The sequence below is a fragment of the Necator americanus genome, chromosome V (assembly GCF_031761385.1).
Source record: "Necator americanus strain Aroian chromosome V, whole genome shotgun sequence".
Lineage (NCBI taxonomy): Eukaryota > Metazoa > Nematoda > Chromadorea > Rhabditida > Ancylostomatidae > Necator > Necator americanus.
In genome coordinates this window covers 13059150-13085865 of record NC_087375.1, presented here as the reverse complement: position 1 = coordinate 13085865, position 26716 = coordinate 13059150, and the positions used below count along the sequence as shown (strand labels likewise).

General features: G+C 42.8%; 3 protein-coding genes across 4 annotated transcripts; 1 reads left to right on the top strand and 2 right to left on the bottom strand.

The window, feature by feature from the left end:
* Window positions 1–6929: 6929 nt before the first annotated feature.
* RB195_013725 (uncharacterized protein) lies at window positions 6930–13537 on the top strand (the record flags this gene model as incomplete). Of its 2 annotated transcripts, XM_064203683.1 has the most annotated exons (13): window positions 6930–6947; window positions 7019–7058; window positions 7675–7820; window positions 8879–8976; window positions 9086–9218; window positions 9305–9390; window positions 9916–10196; window positions 11019–11103; window positions 11207–11285; window positions 11444–11593; window positions 11672–11767; window positions 12198–12283; window positions 13435–13537. In XM_064203683.1, 13 exons carry the CDS (start codon window positions 6930–6932, stop codon window positions 13535–13537), a joined length of 1401 nt encoding a protein of 466 aa, XP_064059563.1. The 2 variants fall into 2 exon arrangements, with proteins under 2 accessions (XP_064059563.1, XP_064059564.1); XM_064203682.1 differs by lacking the exons at window positions 6930–6947; window positions 7675–7820 and having other exon boundaries at window positions 6999–7058.
* Window positions 13538–15018: 1481 nt separating this feature from the next.
* Window positions 15019–15747, bottom strand: RB195_013724 (uncharacterized protein; the record flags this gene model as incomplete). Its single annotated transcript, XM_013438527.1, has 3 exons — window positions 15019–15100; window positions 15288–15363; window positions 15663–15747. 3 exons carry the CDS (start codon window positions 15745–15747, stop codon window positions 15019–15021), a joined length of 243 nt encoding a protein of 80 aa, XP_013293981.1.
* Window positions 15748–22237: 6490 nt separating this feature from the next.
* On the bottom strand, window positions 22238–22627 carry RB195_013723 (uncharacterized protein; the record flags this gene model as incomplete). Its single annotated transcript, XM_064203681.1, has 1 exon — window positions 22238–22627. The coding sequence occupies one exon, from the start codon at window positions 22625–22627 to the stop codon at window positions 22238–22240; it is 390 nt and encodes a 129-aa protein (XP_064059562.1).
* Window positions 22628–26716: the final 4089 nt, after the last annotated feature.

Here is a 26716-nt window from a genome sequence, read left to right as displayed (position 1 = left end):
AAATTAAGTTTACCTGTCATAGATCCTCTAAGATTAATGCTTAGGCCTTAGGGCCCACGCAGTAAGCAAGCTATAAAATCCACAAACTTGTGTTTTGTTTTTCTTAAATGTGATATTGGAACCTACGACACTCGGCACACGGTCTTGCACTACTCAGTGCCTCCCTCCCCTCCCCCAACGACACTTTACCCAACACAAGAAATTCTGATATCAAGAAGTTAGGGAGGATCTAAATAAGCATACGGTGCCCCTATCACACATAATTGCTTGTTTTCGATCAGCATGAGATCAAATTACACATGGCATCGGGCAAAAATGGCTTCCTGACACGACAGTGTCGAGAAATCTGGTATGACTATCAGGGACTTGATTTGAACCGGAAAAGTTAGAGACATGCTGGATCGGTCGATATTCATTACCAGGGGTGTCATGCGCTAGTTCCGTCAGCTAGCTCTGCGATCTAGCTCAACGTACATGTCGGCATAGAAAATTCTTTTCATTCATAACTCTTCGCTCCCTCGTCCGTGGAGTCAGGAGCTAATACACCACGGCACTCGGTCGATGTTCACCAGTTCACAGTGACCGGTCGATATAAAGCTCGAAAAATTCGAACCTATTAACTCCCGATTTATCCGATTGCTTGGGCAAAAGGCTTCCATCATACATGATAAAAAAGTATCCACCCATTAAAAAATTGTGGTGCCTACAAGGTCCAGATATTCAATTTTCGTGCAGTATTTTAGCAACCGCTAGACTTCAAGTACTGATATAATTGAAGAATATGAGAAGATTAGTGGTGTGTGGAACCCAATCCAAATTTCTGTGTGCGGATGAAACAGAGGAAACTACAGACAGAGGATTTGGAATTAAAATGGGAATCTAGGATTTTAGGAACTAGATGTGTTGTACGTGGAGTGAGAGAAAGTGGATTGTTGTTAGAATTCCCGTTAACTTCGTTTAGCGCTTCACAGCGAACGAAATTATTCATTATCTTCCTGAGACTGACTTTGCCAAGAATATGTATAAACTATGTAATAAATATGTATGTCCTCTCTATGTAATAAATAGCTGTATTTGTCTCGAAAAATATTTGTTATTCTGAAGGTTATGAATGCGAGGTACATTTGCAGTGAAGAGTGGAAATAGGTACAATGCTCATTCTCTTCTGTTATCATCAAAATGGAAAATATACGAAAAAAATTTACTGGTCGTCATCTGACGGTTTCTCATTCATTTTCAATTCCGAAATGGTCTACGTTTCTGTTACAGCCCAAGACCGCGGCGAGTTAGGGATAATTTTGAGAAATTCTTTTTTTTTTGAGGCCACAAATTCTCCGCTTGGAGTCAGCATACCACGAATCCGAGGTTGTACGGATTTCAGGTGGTTTGTCCGTATGCGGGGTGGTAGATTATGGAGACAGGGGTGGTTCCGCTCATCACTCTCTGAATCACTGCAAGCAGCCGGCCCTTGAATGCTGCTTTGTACGATGCCTTCTATTGCAGCGCGCCACCCTTGCACGCGTAGCGTCCCTTTCTGCCTATCGGGGCAGTCCGAATTGATTTTCGACGAATCACAGGGCGGAGGCGGCGCACGGGGTGGAGCGTTGCAATAGATGATGTCGTGCAAAACAGCGTTCTGGAGGCAGCTGTCTGCAGTGATGCAGGAAGAGATGAGCAGAACTACCCCGTCTTCATAATTTAGGACCCCATATACGGATACTCCACCTGAAATCCGCACCACCTCAGATTCATGGTGAGGGGATCTGGCGGAATGCTAGAGATGGAGTTGTAGATTGCGGGATCAGGAGTGATTCCGCTCACCCCTCCCTAATCATACTATCTGCGGCGGAATCGCCTTGGCTCCTACGAGGAACGCTAGAACGCTCGTCTATGAATACGTTTTAGTCGCCGCAGCAAACTATTTATCGGTTTCACTTGAATAGGCAGTCGTGGAAACTCATTGGGGTTCGACCGCTGCGCAGCAGGATGCGGCGTGTGTACAAGAGTGGAGCGTTGCAGCTGAAATCGTCGCGAAAAACGGAATCTTTCGTGCCGTTTTTTCTTACAACAATTGAGGAGAGATAAGCGGTACCAACCCTGATCCCGCAACCTACAACCCCATCCCTAGCTTGTCCAGCGATTTCCCTCACTACGTCAGATGGAATGTTGCCTTTAATAAACAGCCTTTCCTCCACTTACATTTATGATCCAAATGCGTATGAAAGACCTTACTCTTATTGCTACTGAGGTCAAGGCAGAATTTACGAGATTCGCGGTCGCGGATTTCAATGCACTCTCTAAAATATACATCTAGTTGCTGAGTGGTCTTATTCACCGATGGCTCTGTTTCTCTCTTTGTCGCCATCGGAAGAATCGCGCCGCACTACAACTTCGTGTGCTACGACTGTCGTTAAAAAAGTATTTTGATAATTCTAAAATGTTATTTGATCATCTATTCTTTTAGAGTGCACTACGGTTTTTTTTAATCTCAAGAAATCTCAAAATGTTTGAGAATTTCCCACGTCAAAAGTTTCAAATTAGGTGTATATGAGAATGGAATTAAAGTTGACGCGCAGATAAAAAATAATTTTTTTTTGAAAAATGTTATCTTGTTATCAATTAAACGGTGCTCCTACATACACATTATGAATTGTTTGTCATGTGCCAAGCGAGACGTTTTCTGATCCTTAGAAATAAACGAAGGATTTACATTCGTGAGTCATCATAAATGATTTCTGAGCGGATTAAGGTGCAAGAATTTCCCCCGTCTAAAACTTAATCCAAGCATCCAACTAAATGAACGGTAAACGACATAAACAGTAGCTGAGAAATGGCAATGAGATTTAATTTCCAGCTGCCCATGCACAGGTGCTCATGGTTTTTCATTAATAGATAAGGTTGACTCATGGGCAGACCTCGCAACCGAGAATGACGAGTCACGAGCCAAACATGCGGCAGTTACGGTGGATTTCTTCGCTTATTGCTTTATATCAAAACGGCTTCCTTATATAGGGTGCCCGTCGTCGCTTTTCAAAAACACGGAAGAAAAATAGCGGCCCTTTCAGGGTTTCCAGCATTCTAGAAATATTACTTGTTCTCACATTGATTGCATTTATTTGATTTGATGTTGATTCCTTCAATTTTCCAATTCGATCGGTTTCAAATATTCGATGGGATTGGCAAGACACCGCATGATCCAAAAACAAGCGTGCTGGTCAGTTATCCACGCAGCATCAAATCGATGTGCACACTTCGTTCAAATTTTGAAAGCCACTCTTTGAGCTTCTTTTCCAATTTGTCATTGATATTCCTGCTTTCCGAACTTAACCTATTGGGAATATGTGGAAATTCGAGTAACCTTATTTCCATGGCTCATGCCTCCAACAGATGACACCACCGTCAGCGTCAATTTAATGGCGTCTATAGATTGACGTCACCGCTCCTACTACTTCGTTGCCTCCGTAAACACCTCAAAACACTTAATCAAAAACAGGAGATTGGTTATTGCACCGTTGAAATTAAAACGAAAGACAGGGATGGCGAAATGCTGTGGACGTTGCTGTGTCTGCGAAGTTGTCGCTGAAAATTTTCGAATTCGCGGCTGTTGACACTTTCGAAACGCGATGGCCGGACGTTGTGAAGAAAAGTCAACAAAAGAGGAAAAGCTGAAAGGAAGCGGAGCGTTCGAACGACGAAAACATAAGCGAGAATTCGTTATCAGCCAGAAAATATCTGCTTTAAAGGGAGTTACATACGTGTGCTATGAGCTGTTTACATGTTTCAAATAAAATGATAATTCTATTATTTTTTTATTTATTACGCTCGCTGGCTTGCCAAAATGATCCGCCAAGGACAAATACAGAATAAATACAACAAATATACGTAAATTTTGATTGATTTTGTTTGAGGTGTAGCTAAAATTGGTATTGACCTTACTCTATTAACTAACACCCAACGTTTCAGCGTTACCGTCCTCGCTAGAACCGGGAAAAATCATCAATCAAAACTACTGATTGTCCTCTACAACACCGCCACTCACTCTTGTCCCAAAATCCGCAAACCGTCGGATTTCGGGACAGAATTAGTAGCGGTGTTGCAGTGTGAAGCGTTATTAAATGCCTCTTAGGTTGTTTTAATCTGCTAGGACAATTAGATCGATTTTAGGGTGAATGCGCTCTTGTGCACCCTTGATGTACGCAAATAACCTTTTTTAATTATATATTTAGTGGCAATATTCTTCTATAGTCTTCATGGCAAGAACAACAAGATCCCATCTCTATATGTTCAGAAAAAAATGCAGCAAGAAATGAAATACTATGCAGATGAGCTTTGCTAAGAATTTTCCCGCTAAGCTATTAGCGAGGAAAATCAGAAGTTCACGATTTGACCAACTGGTGAAAGCTCTGAAAGAAGCGTGCTGGCAATATTATTGTATGCATGACAAAAGAATAATTTTGTTTACAACGGATAATTACACTGATTACATAGGAGAATGATGAATGCGAGGGTTCCGCTTTGGGCTACATTCAAACAGCTCGTTTGAATAATTGTGGTAATCATGATGCACATGTGCAGCACAGCTTTATATCTTCTTGTTGTTTATCGTAAACAAAATGCTCTAGAGTTGCTCATGCGGCTTACGTCCGCATTCAGAAATGGGTATGAGGGCCGAACAGGCTTTCATTCATAGCGTTTCCGCATCGAGGTCGATGAAGTGGAGTTTTCTGGACATGGGGATCTGGCTCATGTCTTTCTCGGTCATTTTGACGTTGAAGAAATTTATCGCTGTCTTTTTTTGAGAAAAGAACTTACTGCAACTCCCGCCTACTTTTTTTTCAAATTCTCAAACACTCGCTTTTTCCAACTGCTCTTATAAAATCGTCTACATGGAGTTACTGGAGTTCTCATACTCATCGAATTATTTTTTCCTGCAAGAAATACAACACTACAAATACAACAAAATACAATACAAATCTCAACACATTTTTAAGGTACTTGAGCACAAACAACGGTTTTTAAAATATTTATTAGAGGTTACGATTATTTGTAAGAACAACTCACCACTCCAGGACAAAACCTGTGCTTAAGGCATCACCTCACGAATCTGAGGTGGTACGGATTTCGGGTGGAGTATTCGTATACGGGGTAGATCATGGAGAGGTAGGTGATTCTGTTCTTTTCTTCCTAATTGCAGTGAAAAATTTCTAAAGGCCCGGAAGATGCGACGTGTGCACACCGCTGGCGCGCTCCAGTCGAACTCCCTGTAGAAAATATTGCGCCAGAACGCCTGAAGCCGTACCTTCCGGGCCGTTTTTTACGGCAATTAGAAAGAAATGGACGGAATCACCCCCCTCTCCATAGTCTCCCATCCCGTATACGAAAACTCCACCTGAAATCCGTACCACCTCAGATTCGTGGAGTGATGCCTTTAACCCACTCAAGCTTTTTTGTTGGTGCTGGTCTGGATTTAAACAAAAATTTGCAAACAATTACAAACAGCAATATCTACGTGACGAATTTATTCATTGATGATGTTTCAAAGCCCACGGATTCTCCTTAAACAATAAACAAGGAGAGTGGCAAGACTACGCTTTCGTCTTTTTTTAAACTGAAAGTAAAAAAAAAAACAAAAGCAACTCGAAGACCTATCGATAGGAGTTCGCAACGGAAGACCCGTAGTAGGACCACTTACTATAAATTTTAAAAATATTGGGATTTACTATTGTCGATATGTGAGAAGGCAGACGGGAAATTGGCCTAACTGTCGTCCCAGTCGCCTATATGTGTGCTTTTTTAATTTTTTTTTCACTTTCATTTCATTTCTTTATTAAAGAAAAAGGCAAAAAACTATATGAAGATTCGAAAATGATTATGGATTTCAGTTGCACCAAAAAAAAAGTGAGTCAATGAAAATTTCTTGGATGTTAATCAGTGCCATGGTCACTTTTTTGTATATTACCAAGCACCACCCAAAAAATGCATTGTGAATGTTGAATGCATGAGTTGAATCAACGAACATGGAGCGAGGTTTAAGAAGATGTAACGTAGAAGTTTCCATCACAACCTTCTCTCATTTTTCCATTTTTCATCATTTTCATAACCCTCAGACAGAATATTACGTGTATCAAAACTGTTTCAAAATCTTTTTGCCCTTTCTCTAATTATAGGAACAAATCCACCAAATTTTATAAGTTGCACGAACAATTCTACTTTTTTTCAGTAGTTTTAAACATCAACATCATTAATCATTTTCATCACTACCAATTTTTACACAGTAATCATACACACACGTAATTTGAGTGTGATAGATAGAAAATTCTCTGAAATTAAAAATAAAATATTCGACAACGTTTCGAAAAAAAGCTTGGATTCTTTCTTAATCTTGAAAACTAAGAGAGAGAGAGAGAGAGAGATGCGGACGTTCAGACAGACAAACCGACGAATGGAAAGGGAGGAGTGAAATTTTATAGTAAAAAAAAACTCTTTAAACCACTGTGCAGCCCTGCATAACCGAAAAATTCCCAAACTTACAGAAATTCACAAAAAGAGATACGCTATTGAAAGTGAGGTGGGTGCTAACCTACTCGAGGATACGATATCCAGAAGAAACTTCTGGAAGGACATATCTAATGAGCCAAATTATTTTAAAAAATGAATTTTTCCCTAGCTCCCTGTACTTAACGATAGAGGTGACGAATATTTTCATGACGCTGAAAATTATTTTTACAGTTGTTACTTGGAATTTACCAACAAAACCATCTGTGAAATGAATCGAGGGTCGAGCTAATCTGTCGCAAATGATGGGTAAAAACCCAGGACGGTGGACGAAAAAACTCTGAAAGACCACGTGGATTGTACAAAACTTGTTCAAAAAGATTTTAGTCGCTTTTAAAATCTCTCACCGGGTCATGTTTTCACCATATCCAGCGATGTTTCCAACACTTTTGGTGGGTACTTTCATTTCGATTCTAAGGAGTGAGATCCAGTTTCCCTTCGTTATGATAAGAAGAGTGTTTAGGTCACCTCATTGCTCCTCGCTGGTGTTATCGATGCCACAGGTTTGTGCCAAGTCAGAAGTTATCTGTCCTTATAAACAAATAAAAAGAAGTGAAACGAATAAAAAACTAATCAAAAGGAGAAGTTTGCTTGCTCGCTGAACTGAAAAAGTAACAAAATAGTAGATGATAACACTCAATCAAAATTCTTTGACAGTTCATGTTATACTTGCAAAAGAAGTGGTTCTTGGATGTAAAAGATAAGTTAAATTCAGAGAAAGAGTTAGTTTAAGAGAAATTAAATATTAGGCATAGCCTAACTTTTTCGCAACGAAAATCAACTGTTTATTGCAAGAACTCTTTTTATAAGGAAGAAAATTAGGTGTTTGAGATCAGCAGTTCCCTAAAAGCTTACAATCAGAAGATTTTTATTCCTCTGCCCTAGATTTCCTCCATAGCTAGGATTGCTACTACTCCAAAGATTGCTAGTACTCCGAAGGAGATTGTACCACAAGGGTTGTTGGAGTAACGACAGCAACTAATTTTTATAATCCTTGGCAATAATTTATTTTCTGAACCGTCGGTGTTTCTTTGTGGAGCGAGAGCGAGTTTTAGTTAATAGATTCAAAAAGAATTGTTATTTTCTTCTTGAAACTGCTGTCACTACAGCGAATTTAAGACTATCAATGTTGGAACTTCAAGTCACAGGACGCGTTACGACAGAAATACATCAGCACTCTGAACACTTATAGATCAGAAATTGCGAAAGGAACATCAAAGAATGCCTCAGGCACATGCCCACAAGGACAGAATGTGTACAGACTGGCAAGTTTGCAATCACTTTAGGTTTTTTTTAAATTTTTAAACCTATCAAGTGGATCACGGTGATAATTTCAATTTTTAATCGTAGAATATGATTTTTGACTGAAGCAGAGAGGTTACTACTTTTTTCCAAGAATGTTCAAAACCTTTGGATCTCTAAAACTTAAAAAGTTGCATTATAATGAATGCCGCTTACCAGATGCCGGAATTAGTGTTACAAAGCGCCAAAAAAGCTTAAAGGTATCACCACAGGAATCAAGGGTGGCATCGGTATCAGGTGGGTTATGCCTATACCAGGTCGCAGATTGTGTGGAAGAGAGTGATTCCTTCCGTTTCTGCTTGTATCAGTGGAAACGGACGACCCCGGTATACTTTTTCTTATGACGGCTTATGTTGCAGTGCGCAACGTTTGCGCTCCGCCCAACCCCGCCCCGCCTGCGATTCGTCGGAAACACTTTTGGACGAATCGCATGCGGAGGAAGGCGCAAGGGTGGCGCTCTGCAATTGAGAACGTCGTAAGAAAAAGCGTTTCGGAGTTGTCCGTTTCCATTGATACAGGGAGAAATGGACAGAATCACCCCCTCTCCATAATCTACGATTCCGTACACAAATACTCCACCTGAAATTCGTACCACCTCAGATTCGTGGAGTGATGCCTTTAAGGTACTTCCAGAAATAATCGTGTATTACTCTTCTTGAGCAAAACAGAGGTTAATGTTGATCTTTATTCTGGCTAGAGTTTCGCCGTCTTCAGCTTTTTCATAGCCTGGAAAGTAAAAGTCGCGTGTAATTTATGTCCTCTAACGCCTCGTCACCTCACAAGAATGAATCAGCAAAAAGATTACTCAAAGAAAACGTCAAAGAAGCAGACTACAACAGCGCTCACCTTGATAACCAAAAAACGATTGAAAGTGAAAAAAACAACCAGTATAGAGATCGGCAACAACCGAATCGATCTGCTCTGAAAAGTAGTATACGATTATTATTAGTATTACTATTACGAGAACTTTATATTCAAGTAGTAGCACTTTAAGAATAGCCACACATAGAATGTGGTTCAGACATGGGATTGTCTTCTCGAAATTCGCGCACAAGAAGCTGTCGATAGATGTGATGGAAAAATAACAGCTCTGCCTGGACAGGCTGCACTCATAAAAACGTAAGACTTCTTCCTAGTTCTCTTATTACGTGTACTTCCTCAATGATTGGAAATGCTATAAAATGCGCGATTTTGAATCTGTAGTGCCATAAAATTGGTTAATTCTTAGAATAGACTTGAACGTTTGCAATGCGATCCCACTTCTCAAGCAAACAGTGGATGGATGGTGGAGTGAAGTCACGACAACTGGTGTTCAGAATCCTCCGCTTTTTACCAGTGATAACTTGAAGAGTTTTGCTACGGTTATTTTGTTTTTTTCCAAGCATCAACAGTTCTCCAGTTATTTCTTCTTCGAATTAGGGCTAACATCGCTACAGTATGCTTTTAGTTGGCCAACGGAAAGCTCACAAGGATTGGTTGTGCACAGAAAAACTGCGAATCAAAATTCTATGTGGCATGTGTGGCCTCCCATGAGTAAGTGTGAAATTGTGCATAATCTTCCCAGCATTAATGCGAAAAAAAGGTAAAAATGAAGCTCTTCTTCCCACCGACAGGCCTACGCCTTGAGGAAACAAATCTGTCCATTGTGAATAATCGTGAAAACAGGATCACTTCTTGAATAATTCAAAGAGAACTCTGAAGAAGTTCCTTTTATCCTAGCTCTTATAACTTCGGCGGGTTTTAGCCACATGGTGAAACCAAATCCGGATCAGTCAAAAATTGCCGTACCCTCCAAAAATTGTCTTAAATTGCACCAAGTCTCCCCAGCGGTTGAAGTTTTTTCTTTCATTTTCACCTCAGTGCTGAAATTATTAGGTAAAAGACTGAAAGACCAACACTGAAAGGAAAGTGCAAGAGAAAGAAAAAGTTCTCCAGTAGAATTTTAGAATGTAGAATGTCCCATTGAAGCTGGGTGGAGAAGGGAATCCACGGTAAGTGGAGAAAATAAATTTTAACGGATGCGGAGGTGTAGAAATAGAAGAAATGACTCATTTTCAGGACTCCAGCAAAAAACACCAATATTTATGAAGTTGGACCTGGTTGTAGTCAAAATTCTGAATGCACGACATACAAAGATTCAACATGTGCGAAAAATGACAAGCTATGTAAACCCGGATACATTGATAATACAACAACAACGACAACAACAACAACAACAACAACAACAACAACAACAACAACAACACCAAATACAACAACAACTACTACTGCTACTACTACTACCACTGCTACTACACCTACTACAACAACAACTACAACCACAACTACGAAACCTCCCGGTGAGTGGAAACCTAAGCTAATTTAGATTTATTTATGAAAAGAATCTTCAACAAGGAATTCTCATTTTGATAAGTGTATGCAATGTTTGAAATTTAGTCAATTCCTTAAATAGCTACACACGCGCAACCTCGCGTTGGCTCTCGAGAGGAACTTGAAATCTGTCACTAACCATAGTTATGCTGGTGAGCAACATCACGATATAGACTTTGCGAACGTTAGAAATGCATCTATTAGAAACAGGGGCTTGAGAAGGACTATATCGTATTTGAAAAAAAAAGTAACAAGAAGCATCACCTTTTTACTTTTCTCCAAGACTAAAGCGCACAGTTCACTTGGCATTCAAATAATTCTATATTTATTGGAAGATTTCAGTATATCCTTGGGGATGGTAAGGATAAGGGATAAAGTGCACGACGCTGATCAACCCCAATGGGGAAGGGCCTACGTTGCGTTTGACTTCAATTCAGAACTGCTTGAGATTTATTAGCGCGTGTGCAGAGTTACCATGGGTTGCGGGAAGCCATGAAAGACACGGTTGGAACCAGTAAGTATTCCATGCATCGATCGATTGTCCAGCCACAACGGAAGCTCCTACCGGGTGCTCTACACCCAGTCATTACACCTCGTACCGCTCCGCAAGCAGCACTGTCACCCACCAAACTTCTAAGTATCGATCATAAAGCGACTGCATCGTAGGACTCCGAGGGAATAAAGTATTATCAAAACACAACAATCAGCTATTGTTACTTACGATTACTAATTCGATTTTACCTCAATTTTTTCGCAGTTTTCAAACCTTATCAGTTCTCCTGTATATTTAGCTCCCAGTACAATATGTCCCAACAACTCTCATATATTGGAAGATTCGATTAGAAAAATATTCGTGGATCTACATAATCTGCATCGGTACGAACATCTATTTTCTTCTTAATTTTGATCAGCAGTAGGATCTATTATTCTATCCACTATCACTGTGCAAATAAAAATTTTAGCGAGTAAAATATTTAAGATCCGAACTGGCTCTAGGGACCACTCCAAACGGAAAAACTGGAAATATGATGCGAAGAGCGTCGAAAATGATGAGAATGGTGAGAAAAAGTTAAAATTAGTAGAAATAAAATCAGATCCGTAGTCATCTTAACAACGAACAGAGTATTTCGGTCCTATAAGCATTTTTCTTTAATTTCAGATTACATTCAAAAGGTGCAGGTTTAGGGGAGTTTTTTTTCTTACAAGCGTTCTTCAGACATACGACTGCAACGCAGAAACAACTGCTTACGCATGGGTGCAGGCATGCTCCAACACAGAATCTCCTGCAAATAATCGCTCCGGTTACGCCGAAAATCGCCACAATTTCCCCAATCTTGTTCTTAATAATACTGTGGTAGCCACAAGAGTACGTTTGCCTGCTTTTTGCGTCCACTTTACAAATGTCTACAACGTTGATTAATCAAACATGAAGTATTTTTTTCAGTCATGTCATAGATGGTGGCGACAAATTGAGTCATTTAGTGTACCGCAAGGCACTAACATCTTCCAGACCAATGAGGGAATATCGAATTTTGCCCAGGTAGGTGCAGCTCTTTTTTTAATCGAATCTCTATGAAATGCATACAAAAAAAGGCTGTCGGACTTAGTTTTCATTGAGATGAGCTCGAAAATAAGTGTTTCTTCAAAAAGAGGGCTTTGGTAGAAAGAAAGAAAAAAGTGGAATTGTTTAAATGTTTAAATGACTAGAAGGTATTGTTTCTTTTCAAATAAAGTCTTACGAATATTACAAACAAACTTCAGGTAATCTTCTAGAAAAGATCTCTTTTAACGAAATCTTTTTTCCAAAAAAGAATCCAGGAAAAGATCCCCTTTAGTGAAACCTTTTTCTCTTTATTCACTCAAAAAGGAACAGCTAAGCAACTAAAACACATCTCATGTAGAGATTTTAAGGATTTAAAGATCTCAAGAAGGAAACATTAAGGATATGAATATTGATTCATCTCATTTAGATGGCTTGGGATACTCACGAGAAGATTGGCTGCGCAATAAAGAAATGTCCTGACTTTATCCTATCAGTATGCCATTATGGACCAGGGTACGTACAACTCTACCGATTTTTCAACAAGAGAAAAATATGCGGTAAATATAACTATTTGAAGGGACTATCCCTGCTAGTTTCCGCTTTTAAAGGCACCACCCACAAATTTGAGGTGGTACGGATTTCAGGTGGAGTATTCGTATACGGGATCGTAGATTTTAGAGAGAAGGGTGATCCCGTCTATTTCTTCCTCATTGCCGTAAAAATGGCCCGGAAGATACGGTGTCGGGCGTTCCGGCGCGCATTTTCTACAAGGAGTTCGATTGGAGCGCGCCAGCCTTGTGCACGCGCAGCATCTTCCCTTCTTTTTTACGTCAATTAGCAAGAAATGGACGAACCACCTACCTCTCCATAATCTACGGTCCCGTATACAAATACTCCACTTGAAATCCGTGCCACCTCAGATTCGTGGAGTGATGCCTTTAAAGACAGCGCATCACAAAATTGGCGTGGTGTGGAAACTTCGTGGAAAATATACGGTTCCGGATGTAGATTACAAATACGAGAGTGACCCCTCCATTTCCGCAAGTTTTCCTCAAAACGAGGTGAGAAAAGGCGTCCGCTCCTATGTAAGTTGGAACGCAGCGTCCTTATATATCCACGAATGACCAGTCGAAGATCAGCGAAGTCTCCTCAGCAGCTTTCTTAGGTGAAACCAAATGAATAAGCTGTTAAAGGAACCAGAGCATGTGCAATGGCAGAACATTTTAACGGACCTTGTAGGGCGATTAGGGGAAATTGAGCGGGGACACGCTCATATTCGTGATTTAGACCCCTAACTTTGTGTTTTTTTTCAAAATATCGTGTCTTCTGTATCATTCGTAATAATTTTAGAGTTTTCATGCCCAACTCCATTTGACTTACGAAAATACTCTTACGAAACGGTGTTCTCCAGTTGAATTGAATCCAAAGAGTAGCTGGTTCATAGCCGCTATAGAGAAATCACTGCCCTTTACAAAACACCACATTCCATCACAAAAGAAAACCGTTCGTAAATACTGTAAACTGGCTTCTCGTTGGTTGGAAATTCTACATTGCATTAGTTGCTGTTTTAGTATGACCACATGTACCGAATGCTTGCCCAAAGGACTACTGCCGTTACAAAAATTTCCACAGATGCCATCTTTAAGATAAAGATTTCCTTCCAGAGCAGGACAACCTGGCAACCAGATTTACAAAATGGGCCCTACTTGCCGTCGATGCCCGGCTGGAACTACCTGTGTTGATGGACTTTGCACTCGCCCTTCATAGTAGTGGACAGTGGTTCAAGCGCTCATCGCAGTGGTGGTAAATCTCTTATCGATCCTCGGCTGTGGAACTGACTTTTTTGTAGGGATTTATCACGTGCAATAAAACATTCGCATTAGAAAAGTCTCAGTCACAAGCTGGCCCTCTCCACTTAAAAAGAGCTCTGATCATTTTCAGAATTTAGGTCGTAAGGATTAATGGCATGCGCATCGCACATTGGAACCACTACTGATCCTAGTAAATTGTTTAGAAGTTTTGAAAGAGCATGAAAAAGTGAAAGAAAGACAGATAAAGGTTTTAGCGAAGGAGAACGGTGTTGGATGAGGATCCGAGGAAAAACGGATAACATTGTATGCGTCTTTACAGGTAGAACCGACAACGAGAAAATTGATTCTAATCTGTAAGAATAGAACCTTATACTAAACACAATGTATACCTCATATTAAATGTTTGGATAAAATAAAACGGGATATTGAAAATATAGTGATTGAAACTATAAATCTGATAAATCCAAAAACACAGCCCACGCTACGACTTTATTGTGTACAAAAATACTTCAAGAAATTTCTGAAATGAATGGAATAGAGTCCACAAAGTATCAATGGTGTATTTCAAAGCCTACAATACTGAGGGATAAGCTCCTCCGTTTCTTTAGCATCTCATGCTCAAGTCATCAATTTCCATTAAAGCTACATAAAAGAAAGAGATTTTTTCTCGCAGTACTTCAAAATTACAAATATCAATAAATAAATATTAATTGTAATATTAAGCGTAAGTGAGTACTGAATTATCCAAGTCACGGCTGACATGTCTCCCTAAACAACAACACTGAAGAGAAAAAAGGAATATCCAAAGGTGAATTGCGCTGTATTTGAATCAGTGAATGCCAAACATTCCTTCTGCAAATAATTTTAATGTAATACGCTTACATAGTAACAACCAGAGAGCTTGAGAGAATTCACTGGTGGACCTCGACACGCCTACAACTGATTTTAACCGTGTAAGGTTGTAGTTCGAGTTGTTTTTGGTGTGATTTTTTTTTTATTTTGTTTTTCTCAAACCTGGATCAGAAGCGCAGTTCTCACCTTCTAATTGCTACCGATAGTAGCTTTCCTTCATCTCTGATACCTAAAACATCTCATCTATTCCATATCCTTGACGTATGTTCACTGAAAACACATTGGATACATCCACGCTTGTGTCCAAGAAACAAAAACATAGAATTCAAAAAAAAAAACAGCGAAAATCGCCCAGAAGTGAAGCTTTGTTTACAACTGAAATCTAACAAGAAACAGAATTCATGAAGTAATTTCAAATTCATACGAATTCAAGTTCATACGAAGATGGTGAGAAAAACGTGTACGTAGGGTACGAGTAATGTTGCCAAGAATAAACCACTGCAAAATGAATTTATTACATTGATGATACATTAAAATAATGCACTGATATTGTAGGGTGTTGGACACAGCCGTCCGAACGGGCAGTCATTTACTTCCCGAACCTTCTGCAGGTATCATTGGTCCTCCAGGATTGATATATGGTCCCACACATGTGGGACAAGGACAACTTAAAAAAACACAAATTTGAACCACAACAATTTTGTCAAAGGAATGGAAGATGCTCGCTTCCGTAATGCATGGATAACTATAGCATTTGTATCAAAATAGCTTCTTCGATCGGGATTACGGCTGCCTCTCATGCCAGATACTTTACCAGACTTCTTATCAAAAGAAATCTGAAAAAAATCTCTCACCAAGGTGGATAGTTGCATTCCGTCTCTTTAAGTACCAGACGTTCACCGAAAGGACAGTATTTTATAGTAGGACAGTCTGAAAACATTGATCTAAGATATACATAGATCCAGGAAAATTGAATGTTATGGAAGTATCCGTGAAAAGCTTGAAAGGCTACAATGAAGAGAAGGGAACAGATTTTCTCTGGATGTGAGGGAAAAAAAGCAGAAGCAACTTTTCTGACCTCATTTCTTAAAAGGTAACCAAAGGACTCGTCTACAGAAGTGACTACTGCTTCTCAATTTTTTTATTGCTTAAGAATCACGTGGATTATAAAAAACAAAGTGGTCGACACTAAATGCTTTCGAAAACTTGACATATTTGAAGCTTCCTACCTTGAGGAATGCATTTTGCTTGACGACATCCTGGGTACCCAATTGGTTCAACGAGAACACATCGGCTCCCGATCACGCAAAGCATGGTGCAAAAATGTAGACCAGCTGCAATGAATCTAAGCATTATTGACTTCCCTTTTTAAAGGAAGCTTCACTTTCAAGCGTAATTCTGATGCAGGACGGAGAAATGGTCACAAAGCATACTGATATGATACATTGAATTCCATTCTTCTTCTACAGCAAAGAGCAAAAAAAAACCAAGACATCTACTCTGTACTTCATAAAAGTGAATGGAGTTTTGCTCAAAAAGGTCTTTAGAACTACTTTACATGAACTCCATACGTTGTATTACATTGTTGTACATTTGGTATTGTATTTTGTTGACTTACGACAATCCATGGCAGGCTCACTCGTACTCGTTGTTGCAAGGACCATGAACATGATCTTTAGTACAGATTTCATCTGAAAACTAAAGTGGCTAATGTTTTTTTTTCGGTTTTCTACCGAATTTTGAAAGGCGTGTAGATCATTTTTGAAGATCTAGGACGGAACGTGAAGGCTGTTTTGCTTTTGTTTTGTTTTGAAGAGGAACATTCAGAACTGAAATACTTCAATAAAACCTAGTGACTATGCAGACGTGTAAAAACGACATGAAGCTCGGTTCAGCTTGTAAGCGACTACGAGACATGAGAATAGTCACCTTTGGACCAATCAATTAGGCATATTTAAGGAGACTCAGAAATTATTCCGAATGCAAAAACATGTGTGTATTTATCGCTTTCCAATGTTTATATCAACCATACGTACACAGTAAACAGCCTAACCATATTTGTTCTTTCCGGATTTCAGTTGTTCTCACGCTCATTTCCTCATAACTCTAACACTAACTTTACTATTTTACCGCAACAATGAACCCACAAATGAATCTAATTCAGCCTATCATGACAAAAAAATTGGCATTTTCTTTCAAATGAAAGGAACCAAGCTCTGTGATGCGGAGATTAAAATTCTAATCCGACTTACTCCCTCAACTCCATTTACAGTCAACAACATGATGTGACACACTCAAAAAGACCAACGACTTTCAGGTCCAAAGTTTTACATTCAAATACCACATCACACTTCCGAAACAAATGTTTTGAATATGAGCAAATGTTCTCATGCCGACGAAAAAAATGTTACAATGACAAAAAAAAAAGTTGGGTACTATATGGCTTGTAACTAAGTGGATAAAAGATAAAGGATAAAGTCTCTTGCGTTAATCAATCCGCTTGGGATGCGTCCCCACGTTCACTTCAATTCAGGATCGTTTGAGGTTTACTAAAGTATAGCTGGTCTATACAATGACTTGCAATGGCTAGCCGATGTGTAAAGTCAGCGTTTTTATCCTCGCAAACAAGTCTGATACCAATCGACCCTGGAGGAAGAAAAGGTTGTTGAGCACTGGAGCGGATTCGAAATTCAGATCGATCGTGCAGACAGCGGAACCTCTAACCGCTACACTACACCCGCCCCAATATAAGTAACTGAAATAAGTACTGAATATTAACTATTATTATTATTATTATTACCAGTCTGAATGTCCGGCTAAAGCAGGACTTCAGACTTTCTGGGATTTTAGCTTTGCTCTATTTCACTGATCAATGAAAGTTTATAATAGTGACATTTTCTGTAAAATCAGAATTCTCTTTTTCCAGCAACGTTTTCTTCTTTCTTTTTTTTACTGTAAATAAAGGCAAAAAATTTCATAGTCTTCTTTCTAACGCATCAGCTCTACACTTTAAGAATATTCGAAATTTAGCTTCAAACACTCCTTCGGTTTCTATATAATATAAATACAATTCTAAAGCATTACTCGAAGTATGGGTGTTCTTCCTGTTTTCCCCAAAGGTTATCAAAGAATGATGTTTTTAAAATAAAATGACGAAAACAGCATAATCGTACTGATAAAGATAAGTTCCACATCGGATGATGTAAGCTGTAGGGTACTATTTAAGCAGCCGTTTGTGTGGGTGTTTCCACTTTTTGAAGAAAGCATGGCACCAAGTTGAGGCAAACGTGCAAAGAAATAGATAGGTGGAGGGTTCATAGAGGTGCAATGCTACATGTGCAGTGGCCATGAATATGGAACGGTTGCCACGTCTAATTTACCTTTCGCGACATCTGCACAAAGTTATTGCGCACAGATCCGACGCCGTGGGACCCACCACACCCCGTTTCAAAGCTATCCGGTGTTGCTGCACCAATCCGACGCCATTGTACCCGTCGCACTCGCTTCTATAGGTATCTGGAGCCGGTGGACCCGTCGCACCCCTTTCCATAGGTATCTGGCGCCGGCGCACCAATCTGATGCCGGTCGAGCCGTCGCACCCCCTTCCATGGGTATCTGGCGCCGGTGGACCCGTCGCACTCGCTTCCATAAGTATCTGGCGCCGGTCTACCCGTCGCACCCCCTTCCATGGGTATCTGGCGCCGGTGGACCCGTCACATCCCCTTCTGTACGTATCTGGCGCCGGTGGACCCGTCGCACTCGCTTCCATAAGTATCTGGCGCCGGTCTACCCGTCACATCCCCTTCTGTACGTATCTGGCGCCGGTGGACCCGTCGCACTCGCTTCCACAAGTATCTGGCGCCGGCGCACCAATCTGGTGCCGGTGGAGCCGTCGCACCCCCTTCCATAGGTATCTGGTGCCGGTAGACCCGTCACATCCCCTTCTGTACGTATCTGGCGCCGGTGGACCCGTCGCACTCGCTTCCATAAGTATCTGGCGCCGGTCTACCCGTCGCACCCCCTTCCATGGGTATCTGGCGCCGGTGGACCCGTCGCACTCGCTTCCATAAGTATCTGGCGCCGGTCTACCCGTCACATCCCCTTCTGTACGTATCTGGCGCCGGTGGACCCGTCGCACTCGCTTCCACAAGTATCTGGCGCCGGCGCACCAATCTGGTGCCGGTGGAGCCGTCGCACCCCCTTCCATAGGTATCTGGTGCCGGTAGACCCGTCACATCCCCTTCTGTACGTATCTGGCGCCGGTGGACCCGTCGCACTCGCTTCCATAAGTATCTGGCGCCGGTCTACCCGTCGCACCCCCTTCCATGGGTATCTGGCGCCGGTGGACCCGTCACACATCCTTCCATAGGTATCTGGCGCCGGCGCACCAATCTGGTGCCGGTGGAGCCGTCGCACCCCCTTCCATAGGTATCTGGTGCCGGTAGACCCGTCACATCCCCTTCTGTACGTATCTGGCGCCGGTGGACCCGTCGCACTCGCTTCCATAAGTATCTGGCGCCGGTCTACCCGTCGCACCCCCTTCCATGGGTATCTGGCGCCGGTGGACCCGTCACACATCCTTCCATAGGTATGTGGCGCCGGCGCACCAATCTGGTGCCGGTGGAGCCGTCGCACCCCCTTCCATGGGTATCTGGCGCCGGTGGACCCGTCACATCCCCTTCTGTACGTATCTGGCGCCGGTGGACCCGTCGCACCCCCTTCCATAGGTATCTGGTGCCGGTAGACCCGTCACATCCCCTTCCATGGGTATCTGGCGCCGGTGGACCCGTCACACATCCTTCCATAGGTATCTGGCGCCGGCGCACCAATCTGGTGCCGGTGGAGCCGTCGCACCCCCTTCCATGGGTATCTGGCGCCGGTGGACCCGTCGCACTCGCTTCCATAAGTATCTGGCGCCGGTCTACCCGTCACATCCCCTTCTGTACGTATCTGGCGCCGGTGGACCCGTCGCACTCGCTTCCACAAGTATCTGGCGCCGGCGCACCAATCTGGTGCCGGTGGAGCCGTCGCACCCCTTCCATAGGTATCTGGTGCCGGTAGACCCGTCACATCCCCTTCTGTACGTATCTGGCGCCGGTGGACCCGTCGCACTCGCTTCCATAAGTATCTGGCGCCGGTCTACCCGTCGCACCCCCTTCCATGGGTATCTGGCGCCGGTGGACCCGTCACACATCCTTCCATAGGTATCTGGCGCCGGCGCACCAATCTGGTGCCGGTGGAGCCGTCGCACCCCCTTCCATAGGTATCTGGTGCCGGTAGACCCGTCACATCCCCTTCTGTACGTATCTGGCGCCGGTGGACCCGTCGCACTCGCTTCCATAAGTATCTGGCGCCGGTCTACCCGTCGCACCCCCTTCCATGGGTATCTGGCGCCGGTGGACCCGTCACACATCCTTCCATAGGTATGTGGCGCCGGCGCACCAATCTGGTGCCGGTGGAGCCGTCGCACCCCCTTCCATGGGTATCTGGCGCCGGTGGACCCGTCACATCCCCTTCTGTACGTATCTGGCGCCGGTGGACCCGTCGCACCCCCTTCCATAGGTATCTGGTGCCGGTAGACCCGTCACATCCCCTTCCATGGGTATCTGGCGCCGGTGGACCCGTCACACATCCTTCCATAGGTATCTGGCGCCGGCGCACCAATCTGGTGCCGGTGGAGCCGTCGCACCCCCTTCCATGGGTATCTGGCGCCGGTGGACCCGTCGCACTCGCTTCCATAAGTATCTGGCGCCGGTCTACCCGTCACATCCCCTTCTGTACGTATCTGGCGCCGGTGGACCCGTCGCACTCGCTTCCATGGGTATCTGGCGCCGGTGGACCCGTCACATCCCCTTCTGTACGTATCTGGTGCCGGTGGAGCCGTCGCACCCCCTTCCATAGGTATCTGGTGCCGGTAGACCCGTCACATCCCCTCCTGTACGTATCCGGCGCCGGTGGACCCGTCGCACTCGCTTCCATAAGTATCTGGCGCCGGTCTACCCGTCGCACCCCCTTCCATAGGTATCTGGCGCCAGTGCACCAATCTGACGCCGTTGGACTCGCCGCACCCCCCTTTTTGAATAATTGCCGTAAAAAACGGCCCAGAAGATACGGCTTCATTCGTTTTGGCGCACCATTTTGTACAAGAGGTTCGATTGGAGCGCGCCAGTCTTGCGCGGCGCCGCATCTTCCAGGCCGTTTTTTACGGCAATTAGCAAGAAATGGACGGAATCATCTCATTCTCCGTAGTCTCCCATCCCGTATACGAATACTCCACCTGAAATCTGCACCACCTCAGATTCGTGGGGTGATGCCTTTAATTAATCATCCATATATTCCCATCAAGATTAGGAATACACTTATAAGCAGAATTATTTCGAGCCGTCTGATTCTCCCGAAATTTAGATGGGAAAAATCCAAAAGTCGAAAAAAATTTAAATTGTGTACCATCTAAAATCCAAAAAAAAACTAGAAGGTCCCAAAAAACAGCGATGTATTTTCCAGGGCATGCCTTCTTCTCTATAAAAAGCTCTCAAGGTATTTGTCTAGGTCTTCTAATCACAAAGTTGTTCGCGATCATCCAGACCTAAGAATGTGCACAGCTTTTTTGGTCATTAAATTCGATAAAATTCACTTTTAAACTGTTCAAAACTATGTATAGATAAATTCTTGATCCATTAAGAGAGGTTTCTAGTTTCTAACTCTTTTTTTTTTGAAAGTTTGACTCAGCGAGGTGTCAAACCCGCGGGGTCTTATTGTCATATTGTCAACACATTGTGCGTTGTCCAAACGAAATGTTGATGCTTCGATGTTACTGTCGTACGCCTGGAACTTGATAAAGTGTCATGTAATGTATGTAATTATTCAATATTATCCAAGGTTGTTTTGTAATGCATGTAATTATTTAGTACTACGTCATGTTTTGCTCTGGTTATCATGCTATCCTCTGCTCACTAGTGCCCGCCGCACATTCACGATTTCATTATCTTGCACCCCTCACCCTTTCTTACGATTCTCAGGGATAGAATCAAGTTACACTCTTGACCCTCGCTGTTACTATACTACACTTGCAAAGGTCCAGCACTTTTTTAGATTTGTCCTCCTTAGTGTTACTTCCAAAATTTTCTTACGCTTTTACTACTCCTGCAAAGCTTTTCTGCAACTAGTGCTTGCAAGTAACCGCTGACCGGTGCATTCGTACAAACGCTCAAATCCTTCTTTCTCACCAATTTGTGGTACTTTTCAGAATTGGATCAAGTTTGTCCTGCATGTCTTCGAGGCACGTTTAGCATAGGTTCCCAATCTTCTAATCAGCAAGTTGCAGTTGGGGTTTGGGTCCTGCTCGGTGTGTCAGTTACCATGTTACAAGGAGTCTTCGAGTGTGCAGTCGATATATACTACTTCTCCACTCCTTCGTCCTTATGTATAGTCTATAGATAGTAGATGTTCTTTCCCATCATGTGAGAGAATCGAATTTTCCCCCGAAGGAGACAGTGAACCGTTACAAAAGGATAATACTACCGAGACGTCAAGTAGACACCACCTCTCAGTGGTGAGTATGTGATCGATCTCCACAGTAGGTGGTGCCACTGGAGGACTCCCATGTCCACCGACTACTGTCCTTCTTCACTAAAGAGAATTCCCATGAAAGAAATGAGCGGCAGGCAACAGCCCTGCGAGATCATCACCGTTTTCAGGTCCTCAAGTCCGAATCTTTAGTTCATGTGTTCCTCCTCTGTGGCGTTTCCTAGTACTGCATTGGGGTCACCGAGAACGAATTCGAAGAAGGAGTTTTCGTTTCAGATCACTTCCTCCAGATTCTCACACTACATGTCCAATTCGACTTCATCAGCTGCTGATGATGGTTAGTAGCAGCTGATGATGATGGGTTTTGCCGCAGAGGTTGTAGACAAAGAATGGCCAAACCACGTGGCAGGAGCTCGCGAGAATCGGCAAGATAGACGTCAGATGGGTGCGCAACAAACCAACACCACCTACATTTTCGCGACGGAACGCTCTCTCCACGAACGACGAGTGTTTCGTCACCATGTTGTACGTCGCTCCTCTTGCTCTTGGTCTCCTGCAGAGCAGTCATGTGGAATTTAATACGCCATACAGCTCCGAGAAGAGTGGGTAGGTCAGCGTCTGTGGACACTGTTTTCGCGTGATAAGAGAAAAGTGAGACAGTCTCCATGACGAGTCGTTCATGTGTCGCCTTTGTTCAGAATCAAAGACGTCCTGAGCAACCTAAGATTTGACTGCACTTCCCCGGTCGCTATACCGCTCAACGTCTGACGCCAGTGTGTGAGGCAATATGTATGCTACAGCTGTATGCTGGAACGGCAAGTGGACTTTCCTCATACTAAGCAGGCCTGCCTTAGCGAGCTTAGCCTTCACTGCAGGTCGTTGCCAACCTATATGGAACAAGGAGCTTGCAACATTTATCTATGACAGTGGTTTTAGCAGTGGTTTACTATTAACTAGGTTTCCTGTTTTGAGAAGTCAAATCTATTTCATTTCTTTAGCATCTCATATTCAACTCATCAGTTTCCACTAAAGCTACTTAAGGAGAAGAGATTTCTTCTCGAATTTTTTCAAAATTACAAATATCAATGAATAAATATTAATTGTAAAGCATGAGTGCTGAATTATCCACCATCACAGCTAACATGTCTTCCTAAGCAACAACACTGAAGAGAAAAAAAAAAGAATGAGTTATATTGTATTCTCCAAAGGTGAGTTGTATTGCATTCAATCCAATGATTGCCAAACATTCCACGTGCAAATAATTTTAATGTAATGTAATACACTTATGCAGTAACAACCAGAGATAGTGGCTTTCCCACATTTCTGAGTACCTAAAACATTTAAGTCATTTTTTCCATATCCTTGATCTACACTTACTGAAAACACACCGGATACATCCAAGCTTGTGTCCAAGATACCAAAGACATAGAATTCAAGCAAACGAGCGAAAATCGCTCAAAAGTGAACTCATGAAGCTTTGTTTACAACTTTACGAGAAGAAACAGGTTTCTTGAAATCATTCCAAAGTTCATACGGAGATGGTGAGAAAAACGTGTACGTGGAGTACAAGTAATGTTGCCAAGAATAAACCATTGCAAAATGACTTTATTACATTGATGATACATTGAAATAATGTACTGATATTGTATGGTGCTGGATACAGCCGTCCGAACAGGCAGTCATTTACTTCCCGAACCTTCTGCAGGTATCATTGGTCCTCCAGGATTGATATACAGTCCAACGCATGTGGGGCGAGGACAACTGGAACAAAGGATAAAAAAAGGAGAAAGTCACTAGCGTATCAATCCACTTCGGATGCGTCAGCGCCCTACTGGAATTAGTAATCGTTGAGGTTTTTGAAACGCGTATTGGCCTATACAATGACTTGCGGGGGCCAGCCGATGATCAAGTCAGTGTTTTCATCCTCCCAGACAAGTCTGGTACCAATCGATCCCGGAGGGAAGAAAGCCTTGGTGAGCACTAGGGCGGATTCGAACCTTCGAAAGTGTGGCTACAACGGAGCTCTAACCGGCTGCGCCACACCTGCCCGTACTGGAGCAAAACATGTTTATATTATATGCATCAACAACACCACAACCTTCCAAGACGATGGGAGGAAGTTTTCTTTCCTTAGGTGTGGATAAACTAAACTGCCGACTAAACTGTCGCCAGACGTCTTCAGGTTCTACTGTTATTCGCATGGATCTTGCCCTGCATCTCTATCCCAGATACAAAAGTAAATCTCCTTGGCGCTAGAGGCGAAAACGCTTCTTTTGCCGAATCTTGAATACAACTTGTGAAGGAGTCTGCATCGTAAAGCTTCTTCCTGATCCGTACTCCAACATCACAATGGGCACCCTTTTTAATGGATTTTAGTGCTGTATCCTTTTTCCTTCAGAACAGCCACGCCAATTCTCGGTTGAAAAGGAGCTCGTCGGTCTCTCTTGCGGAAGCGTACCTTCAAGCTGAAAGGCACTCGACGCTGAGCCAGTCGAAAGCGACATTCCAAACATTCTAGATTTCCTCATATCTGATTGAAGAATCATCCTCCTCAGAACGTCGCAGTGGTGTAGTTTCAGAGTTCTCGTCTTTCGCTTGCCCTGCTATTCAGGAGTGAGTTGACTGTTGCTACGTAAGCTGATTATTCCTCTTGAACGTGGAAGCGATGACGAAGCCCGTCTCTTCGCATATCACTCAGACGATGACCGAGGTGTGTATTTGCGGGATAGTACCCAGTTGTCTAGCACATGGGATAGTTTCTCAAGCCTCATTCGTATCGCACTCGTGCCCATTCAGAAAATGATCACCTGTTGGCTGGGTATCTTGGTCTCAACCTCGGTAGAACCTCCAGGGGGTCCTTAAGGCTCTCTTCAGCAGTCTGAGTAGGTACGCGACAATCACGACCTAGAGTTTGTGTCCTCTGCAGACGCACAGTCGTACGAAGACGCTTCTTGACCACGTCGACCCAAATTGCTCCACATGTTCTTGTAGCTGTTTTTCAAAAATATAGCGCAGTCTGCTTTCTTTTCATCAGCATCGCCACAGTAGCTCGTGTAATCTCCCACACTTGTGACGGGACGGTCACTGATGGTATTCTTCCTACGGTTCATACAGCAAACGACACGCAGAGATAAATCAAAAGTTTAGAGGGGCTGATGAAGTTAGCTGTGGAGTTAATAGTAATAAGGGCTGCTTCACATGCACGACAATTCACTAGAATTTTGATGAAAAAAAATCGGAAAGAAACCTCTCACTAAGGCGGGCAGTCGCATTTCGTCTCTTTAAGTACCAAATGTTCACCGAAAGGACAGAATTTCGTGGTAGGACAGTCTAAAATAATTGATCTAAAATCAAGATCGTTGAGTATGGACTTACGTTGCGGAAGAATGGGCGCAGATCCTAGAAAATAGGAGATTGTAGAAAATAGGGAATGTGTCAAACGTTCCAATGAAGAGCAGGTGAACAGATTTTTTCTCTGGATGTGAGGGGGAAACTCAGCAGCAGCAAGCTTTCCTGATCTTTTTTTTTTTGGAAAGTAAACAAAAAAGTAGTCGTCATTACTGACTACTGCTTTTCAATTTTTTTTACGCTCAATGCTCACATAGGTGGATTATGAAAAGGACGGTGGTTGACATAAAATGACTTCACGCTTCCAAAGCTTCTTACCTTGAGGGATGCATTGTGCTTGAAGACAACCTGGATACCCAATCGGCTCGACGAGCACACATCGTTTCCCCATCACGCAAAACAAGGTGCAAACATGTAAACCAGCTGCAATGAATCTAAGCATTATCTGGTTCCCGTTTTAATGACAAATTCACCTAAAAGGTAAAGGTTCCTAAAGCAAGCAGAAAAAACGGCCGTAAAACATTCTAATATGGCATTTTTAAAGCCAGCATGTCACGAAACCTACGGTGCTTGAGTCTCTGTGCACAAATATAGGGTTCTGAATGTAGATTGCGAAAATGAGCATGGTCGCGCTCAATTCCTCCAAGCCGTTCTCCCTTCGACACGTCCGTTTTTCTCAGCAGCCTATTCCTTGATTTTACTTGGATAGGATGATGAGAAGACCTTACTGACTTTCCTCCACTCGCTCGTGGATGCGGCGCGGACACAAGGATAGCGCTTCTAACACACATCGTAGGAACAAACGTCGTTTCCCACTTTGCTTTTCAAAACGAACGGGGACATTGAGCACGCTCGAGCTCTTAATTCACACCCTAGTTTCTAAACTTGGTCACAGAAATCCCAGGATCAGTTTCGTAGATCGCTATCTTTGATCTCATTCTTCATCTACAGCAAGGAATGAAAGATGACCCAAAATATCCAGTCCGTAATTTGTGAAAATGGATGGAATTCTACACAAGAAAAGTCTTTAGAACTGCTCTACATGAACTCTATACGATGTGCAACGCGTATAGTTTGTTGACTTACGACAATCCATGGGAGGCTCACGCGTAGCCGACACCGCAAGAGCCACGAACATCACGATTAGTACAGATTTCATCTGAAAACTGAAGTGGCTAAGGTTCCCCGCAGGCTAGTCGATCATGTCTGCGCGGGCGACCGCGATACGACCGCAAATGTTCATGCACGTTCTTATCATGCGTCTATTTTCTGGCCTGTCCTCATTTTGAAAAGTGTGTAGGTCATTTCCGAAGATCAAAAGGGAAATTCAAAGACTGTCTTGCTGAAGAGGAATATTCGAAACTAAAATATTTCAGCAAAAAAAGGGAACTATACCACCAGCTGGCTG